Source organism: Podarcis bocagei, assembly GCF_964188305.1.
Source record: "Podarcis bocagei genome assembly, chromosome: 5".
Lineage (NCBI taxonomy): Eukaryota > Metazoa > Chordata > Lepidosauria > Squamata > Lacertidae > Podarcis > Podarcis bocagei.
The window spans coordinates 4,593,120-4,606,806 of NC_138129.1; the positions used below are offsets into that span (position 1 = coordinate 4,593,120).

Below are 13,687 nucleotides of genomic sequence, written 5' to 3' on the forward strand. Positions count from 1 at the left end.
GGGCGGGGACACCAGCCCCAGCCGCCCCACTTCGGAAAGCTGTTCCGAAGTGGGGAGGGGGGGCGGGGACACCTGCCCCAGCCGCCCCACTTCGGAAAGCTGTTCCGAAGTGGGGCAGGGGGCGGGGACACCTGCCCCAGCCGCCCCACTTCGGAAAGCTGTTCCGAAGTGGGGCGGGGACACCTGCCCCAGCCGCCCCACTTCGGAAAGCTGTTCCGAAGTGGGGAGGGGGGGCGGGGACACCTGCCCCAGCCGCCCCACTTCGGAAAGCTGTTCCGAAGTGGGGAGGGGGGGCGGGGACACCTGCCCCAGCCGCCCCACTTCGGAAAGCTGTTCCGAAGTGGGGCGGGGGGGCGGGGACACCTGCCCCAGCCGCCCCACTTCGGAAAGCTGTTCCGAAGTGGGGAGGGGGGGCGGGGACACCTGCCCCAGCCGCCCCACTTCGGAAAGCTGTTCCGAAGTGGGGCGGGGGGGCGGGGACACCTGCCCCAGCCGCCCCACTTCGGAAAGCTGTTCCGAAGTGGGGCGGGGGGGCGGGGACACCTGCCCCAGCCGCCCCACTTCGGAAAGCTGTTCCGAAGTGGGGCGGGCGGGGCGGGGACACCTGCCCCAGCCGCCCCACTTCGGAAAGCTGTTCCGAAGTGGGGAGGGGGGGCGGGGACACCTGCCCCAGCCGCCCCACTTCGGAAAGCTGTTCCGAAGTGGGGAGGGGGGGCGGGGACACCTGCCCCAGCCGCCCCACTTCGGAAAGCTGTTCCGAAGTGGGGAGGGGGGCGGGGACACCTGCCCCAGCCGCCCCACTTCGGAAAGCTGTTCCGAAGTGGGGAGGGGGGGCGGGGACACCTGCCCCAGCCACCCCACTTCGGAAAGCTGTTCCGAAGTGGGGAGGGGGGGCGGGGACACCTGCCCCAGCCGCCCCACTTCGGAAAGCTGTTCCGAAGTGGGGCGGGGGGCGGGAACACCTTCTGAAGGCGGGCAGGGGGCGAAAGTCTTTGTCCCCCCTGCCTGCCTTCCCAGGGGCTTTTAAATCGCCCCGGACAGCGGAGAAGTCCTCCGCTGTCCGGGGCGATTTTAAAATGCCGCCCGCCAGCATTTTAAGATCGCCCCGGACAGCGGAGAAGTCCTCCGCTGTCCCAGGGTTTTTTAAAATGCTGGGGGTGGGAAGAAAAGCCCTTGTCCCCCCCCCCAGCCTTCAGGAGAGGTCCGGGGACAGACTGTCCCCGGACCTGGTCTGAAGGCGGTTTCCCTAGGAACGCATTAATTGATTTTCAATGCATTCCTATGGGAAACCGTGCATCGCAAGACGAAAAAACCGCAAGACGAAGAGACTTGCGGAACGAATTAATTTCGTCTTGCGAGGCACCACTGTAGATAAATAGGTACCGCTCCGGCGGGAAGGTAAACAGTGTTTCCATGCGCTGCTCTGGTTCGCCAGAAGTGGCTTAGTCCTGCTGGCCACATGACCCGGAAGCTGTATGCCAGCTCCCTCGGCCAATAAAGTGAGATGAGCGCCGCAACCCCAGAGTCGGTCACGACTGGACCTAATGGTCAGGGGTCCCTTTACCATACACACACACACACACACACACACACACACACCGGATTTCCTGCAAGGAGCTCAGGATAGTGTATGTGTTTCTTTCCGTCCCTCTCCCCAATTTTATCCTTGCAATAACCTTGTGTGGTAGGCTAGGTTGAGAGTGAGAGAGTGACTGGTCTCTCTGATGTTCACCCAATGAGCTTCACAGGGAGGGGCACTGAACTCCTTGGTTCAGTGCTCCTTTTTAATTGAAAATTTTATTTACAACATAACCTAACCCCCCCACTCCCCCAATACAGTAATACAATAAGCATAACATACAACAATACAAACAACCAAATAAAAGACTTCCTTTATTCTGCATCTGGCCTCCTTATGTACTTCTTATAAGCTGAATAATTATTAAGATTTTTCTAGTTATAACTTAAATATCCACAAATTCTCCTGCAGACATTAATTGAGACATGTCCGGGTATGTATTTTAGGGCACTGTTTTGTGAAGTATTCTCTGTATTTCCCCCATGCTTTTTGAAACTCTTGTCTAGTGTGATCTCTAACTGCCTCTGTTAATCTAGCCAGTTCAATATACTCTAACAGTTTGTCTTGCCATTCCTTTTTTGTTGGCACAATTTCATTTTCCCAGTTTTCAGCAATTAGGATTCCTTGGTTCAATACTCCTAATCAGTGTGCCACATGGGTGCTCTCACAAATCATCATCATCATAATATTATAATAATTTATTATTTATACCCCGCCCATCTGGCTGGGCCTCCCCAGCCACTCTGGGCGGCTTCCAACAAAGTATTAAAATACAGTAATGCATCAAACATTAAAAGCTTCCCTAAAGAGGGCTGCCTTCAGATGTCTTCTAAAAGTCAGAGAGTTATTTATTTCCTTGACATCCGATGGGAGGGCGTTCCATAGGGTGGGTGCCACCACCAAGAAGGCCTTCTGCCTGGCTCCCTGTAACCTCATTTCTCAGCACCGTGCTCTAACCAATTGAGCTACATATCAGATTGATTGATTCACCAGTTAGAGCTTGCAACCCTGCTATCTAAGCCCAGCAGTTCTTGCAAAATCCCGGGTTCCACAGGTAACATTATTCTCACTCGATACTTTCGGAGGCAGATTCCCTGACTTAAAACAGCATGATTAGGCAGCTGGGGCAATTTGCTTCCTCTGGGGGTCTCCTCTGATGTTGTTTTCCTCATTTGATCTCCAGCTCCTGAGCAAAGACGAGTACCAGCGCTTCTTGGACCTGGGAGTCTCCGTTGCCGAAAACCGCAGCCGCTCCAGCTACCACTGCAAAACCACGGACTGCCGGGGCTGGTGCTTCTACGAGGACGACGTGAACGAGTTCCCGTGTCCCGTGTGCGAGAAGGTGAACTGCCTGCTTTGCCAGGTGAGATGCTCTCTGCTCATCTAGAAACTGCCGTTGTGCATGGATGTGTCGGTTACGCTAGAAATTTAGCCTGCGGGCGGGGAAGGGAAGACCAGTCCACAGCTGGGAGATGGCAAACGTGGTTGGAGCTCAGGATTGGTGGGCCGGATCCTTCCCTTGGCTTTCCCTTGGTGGTACAAGGCTAGTCACCTGATGTCATCATGACATCAGGTGGCAACTTCAGAGGGGCTCTTTCGCAGCGCCAATCAGCCGAGCTCTTTTGAAAGTGCTGTTGATGTCAGTCAGCTGATTGGCACTGACTGCGTCCATTTCAAGCATCCCTTTAAAATATATTTGCCGGCACGCTTTGTATTCAGGCTGCACCTGTAAGCAGAGGGATGCCAGCCCTTGCAAAAGGACATTTCCCCTATTCAAAGCAGGCCTGCAAGCTTTGGAGCAATAATAATAATAATAATAATAATAATAATAATAATAATAATAATAATAATAATAATAGTAATAGTAATAATTTATTTATACCCCGCCCATCTGGCTGGGTATCCCCAGCCAATCTGGGTGGCTTCCAACAGAATATTAAAATACAATAGTCTATTAAACATTAAAAGCTTCCCTAAACAGGGCTGCCTTCAGATGTCTTCTGAAAGTCTGCTAGTTGTTTTTCTCTTTGACATCTGATGGGAGGGCGTTCCACAGGGCAGGTGCCACTACTGAGAAGGCCCTCTGCCTGGTTCCCTGTAACCTGGCTTCTCGCAGGGAGGGAACCGCCAGAAGCCCCTCAGAGCTGGACCTCAGTGTCCGGGCAGAACGATGGGGGTGGAGACGCTCCTTCAGGTATACTGGGCCGAAGCCGTTTAGGGCTTTAAAGGTCAGCACCAACACTTTGAATTGTGCTTGGAAACGTACTGGGGGCCAGTGTAGGTCTTTCAAGACCAGTGTCTTGGCGGCCACTCCCAGTCACCAGTCTGGCTGCCACATTCTGGATTAGTTGTAGTTTCCGGGTCACCTTCAAAAATAACCCCACGTGGAGCTCATTGCAGTAGTCCAAGCGGGAGATAACCAGAGCATGCACCACTCTGGCGAGACAGTCCGCTGGCAGGTAGGGTCTCATCCTGCATAGTAGATGGAGCTGGTAAACAGCTGTCCTGGACACAGAACTGACCTGTGCCTCCATGGACAGCTGTGAGTCCAAAATATCTCCCAGGCTGCATACCTGGTCCTTCAGGGGCACAGTTACCCCATTCAGGACCAGGGAGTCCTCCACATCTGCCCGCCTCCTGTCCCCCAAGAATAGAACTTCTATCTTGTCAGGATTCAACCTCAATCTGTTGGCCGCCTTTGCAAGCACTAACAGTCAGCTGATTTTGGGCACTGCAAACATTTGCTAGACAGCATGTTCAGAAGAGCTTGGTGCAGCCACTCGCCGCCTGATCAGTGGTTACAATGAGCTCCTTTGCATGTCTACAGTCAGGTAAGTCCCAGCTATCAGCTGATTGTTGGCACCTTGAAAGCCACAGGGCTGTGCCTTAATTTTTTCTGGTGTCGGTGGAAGAAGATTGGAAGAAATTTAAAGACTATCTACAGAAATATTGTAAAATTAATCAAGGATAGAATGATGCTGGATAGTAATTAAGGGGTTTCCAGCTGTAATGCTTTAAGAGAATATGAAAAAAGGGTTATAAATGGGTTAAAACTTAATGTTAAGGATTTGCTGAACCAATAATTTGAAGTGGAATACAAAAAAGGGAGGTATGAGAAGGTCCGGGAAATAAGTTAAAGGAAAATAAGTGATAGAAAATATGTGTCTTTTTTTTTAAACTGTCTTTATTTTGTATTTTTCTTTTTTCTTTTTTCTTTTTTACTGTATTATTTTAAAAAACCTTAATAAATATTTTATGGGGGGAAAAATTTCTGGTGCCACACCTGGTGTCATGTGCTGCCAGGTATAAGGCAGGTGGGCAGGGTTTAGGTAAAAACAACAGCCTTGCAGGCCAAATGGGGAGGCCTATCGGGCCAAAGAGGTTCCTCACTCTTACCTGTATCTTTGGATACAGGTAGTCCAAACTCTTCTAAATGCTTGTTTATGGGTGAAGTAGGGATTGTGCATGCTGGTGAAGATGCTTTAGTTGAGATTCCTGCATTTCAGGGGGTTGGACTAGATGACCCTTGGGTCCCTTCCATCTCTACATTTCTTAAGATGTAGACTGCAAGACAGAATGGGAATGGATGTAGATGTCAGCTTGAAGTGTGTAAGAAAAATAATTACCAGTAATCTTCAGTGCTGAAGAGCCAGGTGGGCCCCGGATGGATATTGGTATTTGGGGTAGAATATTCAGATAAGACCCTTCATAGAACAAAAAATACTGGGACGTGGGTGGCACTGTGGGTTAAACCACAGAGCCTAGGACTTGCCGATCAGAAGGTCGGCGGTTCGAATCCCCGCGATGGGGTGAGCTCCCATTGCTCGGTCCCTGCTCCTGCCAACCTAGCAGTTCAAAAGCATGTCAAAGTGCAAGTAGATAAATAGGTACCACTCCGGCGGGAAGGTAAACGGCCTTTCCGTGCGCTGCTCTGGTTCACCAGAAGAGGCTTAGTCATGCTGGCCACATGACCTGGAAGCCGTACGCCGGCTCCCTCGGCCAATAAAGCGAGATGAGCGCCGCAACCCCAGAGTCATTCGCGACTGGACCTAATGGTCAGGGGTCCCTTTACCTTTACCTTTACAACAAAAATAGAACAATTGACCATTTCCTGCCCATTGGTGGTATCCGGAATCTGCCATTTTCAGCGGATGCCTAAGTCGGCTTGATAAGAGGCTATTGGGTACATGACATCATTTCTGGGGCACCCTACTAGTGTTTGCTAACCATTTGGGGGAAGGAGACTGGAAGTCAGGATCCAAACCACATGTCTCGTCTGCAGGCTATTCACGAAAACATGAACTGCAAAGAGTATCAGGATGATCTCCAGATCCGAGCTCGGAATGACCAGGCTGCGCAGCAGACCACACAGATGTTGCTGGTGAGAAGGGGTGGCTGAGGGGCTCTGAAAGGGGGAGGCAGAGGGTCACCCCCCCCCAAGTTCAGGCCCACACAGTATATTAGCAGTCCTCCACCCCCTGGTTCATGAAGTAGCTGGGAAAGAGAGCAGTTGGCTTGTACATTTTACCTGCAAAAAATGTTGGCAGCTCCAACTTTAAGGGAAAAAAACATCAGGGTGGTAAACAGCACAAAGTCAGCAATGAAAAATTCACGAAACGCATGCAAAAATGTATCGTGAATCTTAAAGTACGGTGAGATTAATTGGAAGTCAGTTTTAAATTTCTTCTCTATAAGTTTTATAATTGTGTTCAGTATCAGGAGTATATACAGTGGTACCTCGGGTTAAGTACTTAATTCGTTCCGGAGGTCCGTACTTAACCTGAAACTGTTCTTAACCTGAAGCACCACTTTAGCTAATGGGGCCTCCCCCTGCAGCCGTGCCGCCAGAGAACGATTTCTGTTCTCATCCTGAAGCAAAGTTCTTAACCTGAAGCACTATTTCTGGGTTAGCGGAGTCTGTAACATGAAGCATATGTAACCTGAAGCGTATGTAACCCGAGGTACCACTGTATGATGATAATTATATTAATCTTCTTGTATCTTATAGTGTGGTGGTTTGTTTGATTTTTCCGTTATTTGTTTGTTTACTTGTATGTACATCTGTTTTCTCATAAATGTATTTATTTTATACACACACACACACACACACACACACACATATAACACGAATCAGTAGATCAGCTTAATGTATTTATTCATTCATTTATTCATAAGATTTCCTACCCACCCAGGATGGGTTCTGACAGTAGAATATACAATTCCAAAAAAGCCCCCCAGATAAAACCATTGCAGCTATCGAACATTCAAAACCGTTCAAAACGGAACAGGGCAGTATAAAATCAGCGAAAGAGGTGGGTCCCACAAACCCCCTCAGTTGTCAAAGGGCAAAGTAAAGAGCGTGTGGCTTCACTGTATGGCAAAAGCTGTGCAGGGGCTCAGGGCGCCTCCGTGGGGAGGGAGTTCCACAACTTAGGGGCTGCTGCAGAGAAGGCTGCGTCCCAGCCTGTCCCTTCTGAGAGGGGCCGGGTGACCAAGAGAGCCCCTTCACTGCCCACGTAGCTTAACACCTGAGAAGTCTGTAGTGATGGAGACACCTTTGGATATTTGAAGCTTGCTCAGGGCCTTAAAAACATGAGCCCCTTGAATTGGGCCCGGACATCAACACGACTCCATCACCCGTCAGGGCATGGAAAGGCCTGGTGATCTGGTTTGCACATGCATGCTGATCCCAGCTGATTTGCAGCATGCGCATATAGTTTTGGAAGAGTTTGGGGATTTCTATGCCCCACGGAGCACCTTAAGGTCCATAAATAGCAACACCCTAGAGGTCCCTAAGGAAGTCAGGTTAGCCTCAACCAGAGCCAGGGCCTTTTCAACACTGGCCCCGTCCTGGTGGAACGCTCTGCCTCATGAGACCAGGGCCCTGCAGGATCTGATTTCTTTCCACAGGGCCTGTAAGACAGAGTTGTTCCACCTGGCCTTTGGCTTGGAATCAACTTGATTCCCTCCCCCTCTTTCTTTCTTTTTTCCTTTCTCTTCCTGTGATGGAACTCCTATTTGGGGACTTCCCTGGCTTTTTTCTGGCCCGTGTAGGACCAGTCTGGATAGTTGGCCTTGGTGAAGACTTGACGTTTCCATCCCCAAAAAGTGTTTTGATTTGAGTACCTACTGAAATGAGGCTGCATTTTAATGTTGTATTTCAATCTTGTTTTTAAGTTGTATTCCAATCAATTGTTTTTATACCGGTGTTAGCTGCCCTGAGCCCGGTTTTGGCTGGGGAGGGCAGGGTATAAACATATTATTATTATTATTATTATTATTATTATTATTATTATTATTATTATTATTATTATTATTATTATTATTATTTCTAGACCCATCCATGCAACAACCACCCACCCTGGGGGAGTGAATAGTTTAGTTCTGACACAGTCTGCACCATGCAATCACCTGGCATCACCCCCTTGCCCCTGTCCCTGCCCCCTTGGGTTTGGAAGAGGCAAACCTCAACATGCTTTCTCTTTCAGAACATGGTTCAGAAAGGGGAGGCTATGCACTGCCCCACATGCAAGATTATCGTGCAGAAGAAAGACGGCTGCGACTGGATCCGATGCACTGTCTGCCACACGGAGATCTGCTGGGTGACTAAAGGGCCGCGGTGGGGGCCTGCGGTATGTGTTGGTCAAGCGCGCGGCAGAGAGAGGATTCTAATAATAGTAATAATAATGATAATTTTTTTTAATGATATTTATTGAAATTTTACAGACAATAAAAGGTTACAAGATTAAGAATAAGAAATAAAAAAGAATAACCATAATAAAAGAAAAAATATACAAAAATACAAAAACAAAACATAAAAAGTAAGAAAAAGTTAAAAAGTTAAAAAGAAATCAATATTTTCATGTCTTATATTTCATTTACTTGTTTCCTGACCTCACACACCCCTTTTTTGTATTCCAATTCACATAGTTAATTCAGCAAATTCTTACCCTCTATCTTTTATCTTTACTCCAATATCTTAACCTATTATGACTATATATTTTAAACCATTGTCAATCCGTATTCACATATTCTTGTTAATCTTTTTACCAATACCGCTTATTTTCAATCCAACATCCCTTTAACATTCATTAATTTTACAATATTTCTGCAAGTAGTCTTTAAATTTCTTCCAGTCTTCTTCCACCACCTCTTCTCCCTGATCTCGGATTCTGCCAGTCATTTCTGCCAGTTCCATGTAGCCCATCAAATAATAAATTTTATTTATATCCCGCCCTCCCCAGCCGAAGCCGGGCTCAGGGCGGCTAACAACAATAAAACAGTACAAAAGTACAGCACAAACAACACTCTAAAATCATTCATTATAAAATTAATTAATTCAAGCCAATGGCAACCATTGGGCCAGAGCTCCGCGAAGATTGCCGAGGGAGGGAGTCAGGCTGCGCCCTGGCCAAAGGCCTGGTGGAACAGCTCCGTCTTGCAGGCCCTGCAGAAAGATGTCAAGTCCCGCAGGGCCCTCGTCTCCTGTGGCAGAGTGGAGCCACGGCCGAAAAAGCCCTGGCTCTGGTTGAGGCCAGCCTAACTTCTCTGTGGCCTGGGACCTTCAAGATTCTCTTCAAACGGTGTGTAGTGGGCTCTGGGGTCCTTTAAGACACCCAACACATTCACGGATTGGCTTTGAAAGATTCCATCCGCTTGGATGGGCATGGGCTGTGCGACACCAGGAACCTCAACCGCAGCCGTCGTCAACCTTTGCGCATGCCGGTTGGGGCTGATGGGAATTGTAGTCCAAAACACCTGGACTACACCATCTGGTTGTTTAGGTGCTGAGGACCGTAGTGAGGACTTGCAGGATGCAAAAGCAGAGCTGAAGGTGTTGCAACAGATAAACCCTTCCCAAGAAATGGGTTGGCTGTTGAAGCTTAATAAGAATAAGAAAAATATTACAGCGGATGCTCAGGTTGCGAACGTGATCCGTGCGGGATGCACGTTCGCAACCCACAGCGTTCGCAACCCACGCCTGTGCACGTGCGGGTTGCGATTTGGCGCTTATACGCAAAGCGCGATTTAGCACTTCTGCGCATGCGCGACCGCCAAAACCCGGAAGTAACTTGTTCCGGTACTTCCAGGTTTCAGCAGTCCGCAATCTGAAAAAAACGCAGCCAGAAGCGTCTGTAACCCAAGGTATGACTGTATTATTATTATTATTATTATTATTATTATTATTATTATTATTATTATTATTATTATTATTATTATTTCAACCCACCCATCTGGCTAGGTTTCCCCAGCCACTCTGGGTGGCTTCCAACAGAAAGTTAAAAATACATTAAAACATCAGTCGTTAAAAACTTCCCTAAACGGAGCTGCCTTCAGATGTCTTCTAAAAGTCTGATAGTTGTTTATCTCCTTGACAACTGATGGGAGGGCATTCCACAGGGTGGGCGCCACCACCGAGAAGGCCCTCTGCCTGGTTCTCTGTAACTTGGCTTCTCAGAGTGAGGACCCGCCAGAAGGCCCTCGGAGCTGGACCTCAGTGTCCGGGCAGAATGATGGGGGTGGAGACACTCTTTCAGATATACTGGACCGAGGCCGTTTAGGGCTTTAAAGATCAGCACCAACACTTTGAATTGTGCTTGGAAACGTACTGGGAGCCAATGTAGGTCTTTCAAGGCTGGTGTTATGTGGTCTTGGTGGCCGCTCCAATCCAAGCTTTGTAAGAATGTAAGACAAATTCTACTGGATCGGACAAAAAGTCCAGCCTAGTCTAGCATCTAGTACCCACAGTGGCCTATCAGATACCTTCAATAAGCATTGCAAGGAGTTATTGCCTTGCCTGGGAGTTGGGCTAGGTGACATACTTTCAGAAGGTAAAATTGAAATCCTTTGGTTTTCCAAGAGCAGCTTATGTGCTTTATATCATACATGGGTGTCAGGGAACTGACATCGGAGCGAGAGGCGAAGGGGAGGCTCCCAGATGATGCTGGCGAAGGACCCAGCAGCAGGGGGAGAAACAGCTCAGTAGAGGGGGAAGCCAATCAGCGCAACACCGGGGATAAAGGGGGGCAGACGGGGGAATTGGAGAGAGGGCTCCAGGACTCTTCACTGGACATCAGTGAGGAGAGCCCAGGTCCTCCGCTACCCACACCTTCCCTGCGCAGAAGACTCCCGCGCAGTGAGAGGAGGAGGAGACTGGGTGTCAAACAACTTTTATGTTGGAAGAGGTTCAAGAAACGCCCACTGACGGATTCTGCCAGTGACTGAGGCAGCCACCATGAGAAGGGGCTGCGCAGTCAGAAAGTTTTAACAAGGCAAATTAACCGAGAAAGGCACCAGTTTACGCACGAGTAACTCATACCCATTACAATGGGTTTACCACACAAACTGTTGCCCAGTCTCAAAACCAATAGCAAATTTGAATTCCTCAAACATATTTTGCACTGAAGCAATTTGCAAACATTTAGGTTTCTCCCCCTGAAATGGCATGCCCTAATTCCATAGTCTTCCGTCTTTTCGGGTCCAGGGCTTCTGTGTGTGTCTTGATTGTGCAGGTGTGAGAAAGGCGAGATGGGAAACTTCCAGTTAATGAGAGGAGATGGCAGGCGATGGGACCAGGGCTCTTCCACAGCCCTAATGTTGCTGACCAAGAATCCTGTCCAGCCACCCTAGCCCAAGGGATGTAATCAGGTGTCTTTTGAGAGACCTGTGTGGCTGGGAACTGCTTCTGGTCTTACGTACGATGAGGCCTTCTGTGTTCACCTTTGAACCCAAAGAGTTTTGGAACTGCTCTGGTGTGCAAAACTGTTGCATGAAGCGTATCCAAGATGTCAAGATGTGGAAGCCCCTTGCAGTGCAGGAATAGCAGAAGTCACTGCATCCCAATGTGCTCTACTGCGCTAGGACCCTTCATTCCTTCTTTCCTATTTTCCAGACCCAAACTAGAGAATCCAGATGGAAAACTAGAATTCCGCCCCCCCCAATTTTTTTTATTGATTTTCCAATTTTTTAAAAAACAAACATAAATCATTACCTTATTTAAACCAATCTTAGTATCATTGTTAAGTGACTTCCTCATACCCCCCTGGTTGAATTTCAATATATATCTTTTTTAACGATTTTCCAAAACCAATATTCTCTTAAAATTAACTTAATCACTTAACCTCTTTCTTTCTATCCAATTCTGCATTTAAACATATGAATTCATCACATTCCATATTTAAATCCTAAGCCCATCTGGTATTTGCAAGCTTTCCAATTTAAATTATCTTAACATATTTAGCTAAGTAGTCTTTAAATTTCCTACGTTCCTCCTGATAGTCCTCCTCCTTCTGGTCACGGACTCTTCCAGTCAGGTCGGCTAGCTCCGAAAAGGAAAACTAGAATATTGACTACAGGGTGACAATGCACAAATAAGTAGGGTGTTGTTTTTTTTAACTTTGAAGGAAGCAATTTCCCACATAATCACGCGAAGGACAATTTCGAAAGTAGCAATCCTACAGGAGGTTTCCTCCCGTCTCTCCCCGTTTTCCTGTCTGGCAATTTCCTGACCCGCTTTGTTTTTGGACCCTGACCTTTCCTGTGCAGGAAGACCTACATTGTCCTTGCACTCTCATCAGGACCCTCCCATGGCTTCCTCCGTCTCCAACCCTGTGAGATAATCTCTTCCTTATGTACCCGCCGTCTGCCCTCTGTTTCATTGCTTTCTATCTCCTCCTCCTCCCCCCCCCCCCGCAGGGTTCTGGCGATACCAGCGGGGGCTGCCGCTGCAAGCTGAATGGAGCCCCCTGCCACCCCAACTGCCAGAACTGCCATTAAACAAGAGGGGAGGAGAACTCTGAACTTCTGGAAGAAGAGGCTGTCTCGCTTCAGGGGAATCGAAGTCAGGAGCGAACGTCAAGCTGAGCTCTGGGACAGCCTGGGCTTTTGAAATGGCTCTGGCACAGCAAAGTTCAAGACTCACAGGCTCAGCTCATGCGCCATAGAGAAGACGACTTGCTTCCCATACATGTGCGAGCTGGGCAAAAGGATTGAGTGGAAATGCTGGCCTCTTACTGGGTTTGAGGGCAGGCTGGACTTCTTCTTGTAGTCCTCGTGCAGACAGGCTTCTTGCAATGTCCGTGGAGAGATGCTGTTTTTGCTCCTTTCTCTACAACCAGTTTTTCCTGCTTCCCTTCCCTATGGCAGCATTACATTCTGTATCCTCCCAAGGCTATAGGAGCAGAGGCTGTTCTTGCCAAGCTGCAGGCGCTTAGCTAAGCTCTGACCCCTATCACAGATGGGGCGGTGCCCTACGGTGTCAGCACTGAGTTCCACTACAAAATACACTGGGTTTTGTGTACAATATTTACTTGATTTGCTCTAATAAAAGTTATTTATAAACCCGTTGCTGTGTTTTTTTCTGCAGGTAGTTGAGATGCAATAGTAACTTAACTTGTATTGCTCAGGGCCAGGTTAGTGAGGCTTTGTATTTGGGGTTTAGCAGTCCCGTGTTCCCAGATTCCTTCAGCCTAACTCAGTTCACAGACTTGATAAAAGCGTAAAATGGATTCTTATCATCCATCCTAGGGGTGCAGAATTAAGACAGGTGCAAAATTAAAAAAGAAGGCGGCTGGATTGATTTCAAACACAAAAGGTTTTCTTTTTGCTCCGGGTTTGGGGAATTGGAGTATTTCCTTTCTTTTTTGTTTGTTTCATAAAATAAGAAACTGCTAGGAGATAAGGTGTTAAAATGCACCCACCAGACAACCTTGTCTGGCATCTGCTGACTCGCAGCTATGTAAGTGTTTGGTCTGGGGCAATTTAAAAACCTTTGACTGCAAACGAAAACAGCTATTTTTGAAAGACCACCTTTGTGTGGGCAGATGATCACATTCCAGATCTTTCTCTCTGGCTTTCCCAGCTCTGAAGAATCTTTTGCTTGTCTGAAATAATTCTGAAACATCATGTGAGTCAGACAAGCAGTGGATCCCGCTGACTGAAGGTGGAGTATTTAAGGCATCTGACCGGCTGCTGCTAGAAAAGGGATAGCAGACTTTTAAAAAAGCAGGGAGGGCTAATCCACGTAGGCCTGCCTCCAGGCAGAGATTGTTCAAAGCAGCTGCTGCTTAGGGCAGCCTTATTATACATAGCGGGGTCAACCCCATGAAA

General features: G+C 48.1%; 1 protein-coding gene across 3 annotated transcripts in view; it reads left to right on the forward strand.

Annotated features, from left to right (window-relative positions):
* Positions 1-12,921, forward strand: part of RBCK1 (RANBP2-type and C3HC4-type zinc finger containing 1) — a 32,150-nt gene extending 19,229 nt beyond the window's left edge. For all 3 annotated transcript variants that reach the window (XM_081196354.1, XM_081196356.1, XM_081196355.1), the window contains exons 10-13: positions 2,763-2,942; positions 5,862-5,960; positions 8,068-8,211; positions 12,275-12,921. In XM_081196354.1, the coding sequence (XP_081052480.1) occupies positions 2,763-2,942; positions 5,862-5,960; positions 8,068-8,211; positions 12,275-12,355 (504 nt within the window). In that variant the 3' untranslated portion in view covers positions 12,356-12,921. The remainder of the gene's footprint in view (positions 1-2,762; positions 2,943-5,861; positions 5,961-8,067; positions 8,212-12,274) is intronic.
* Positions 12,922-13,687: the final 766 nt, after the last annotated feature.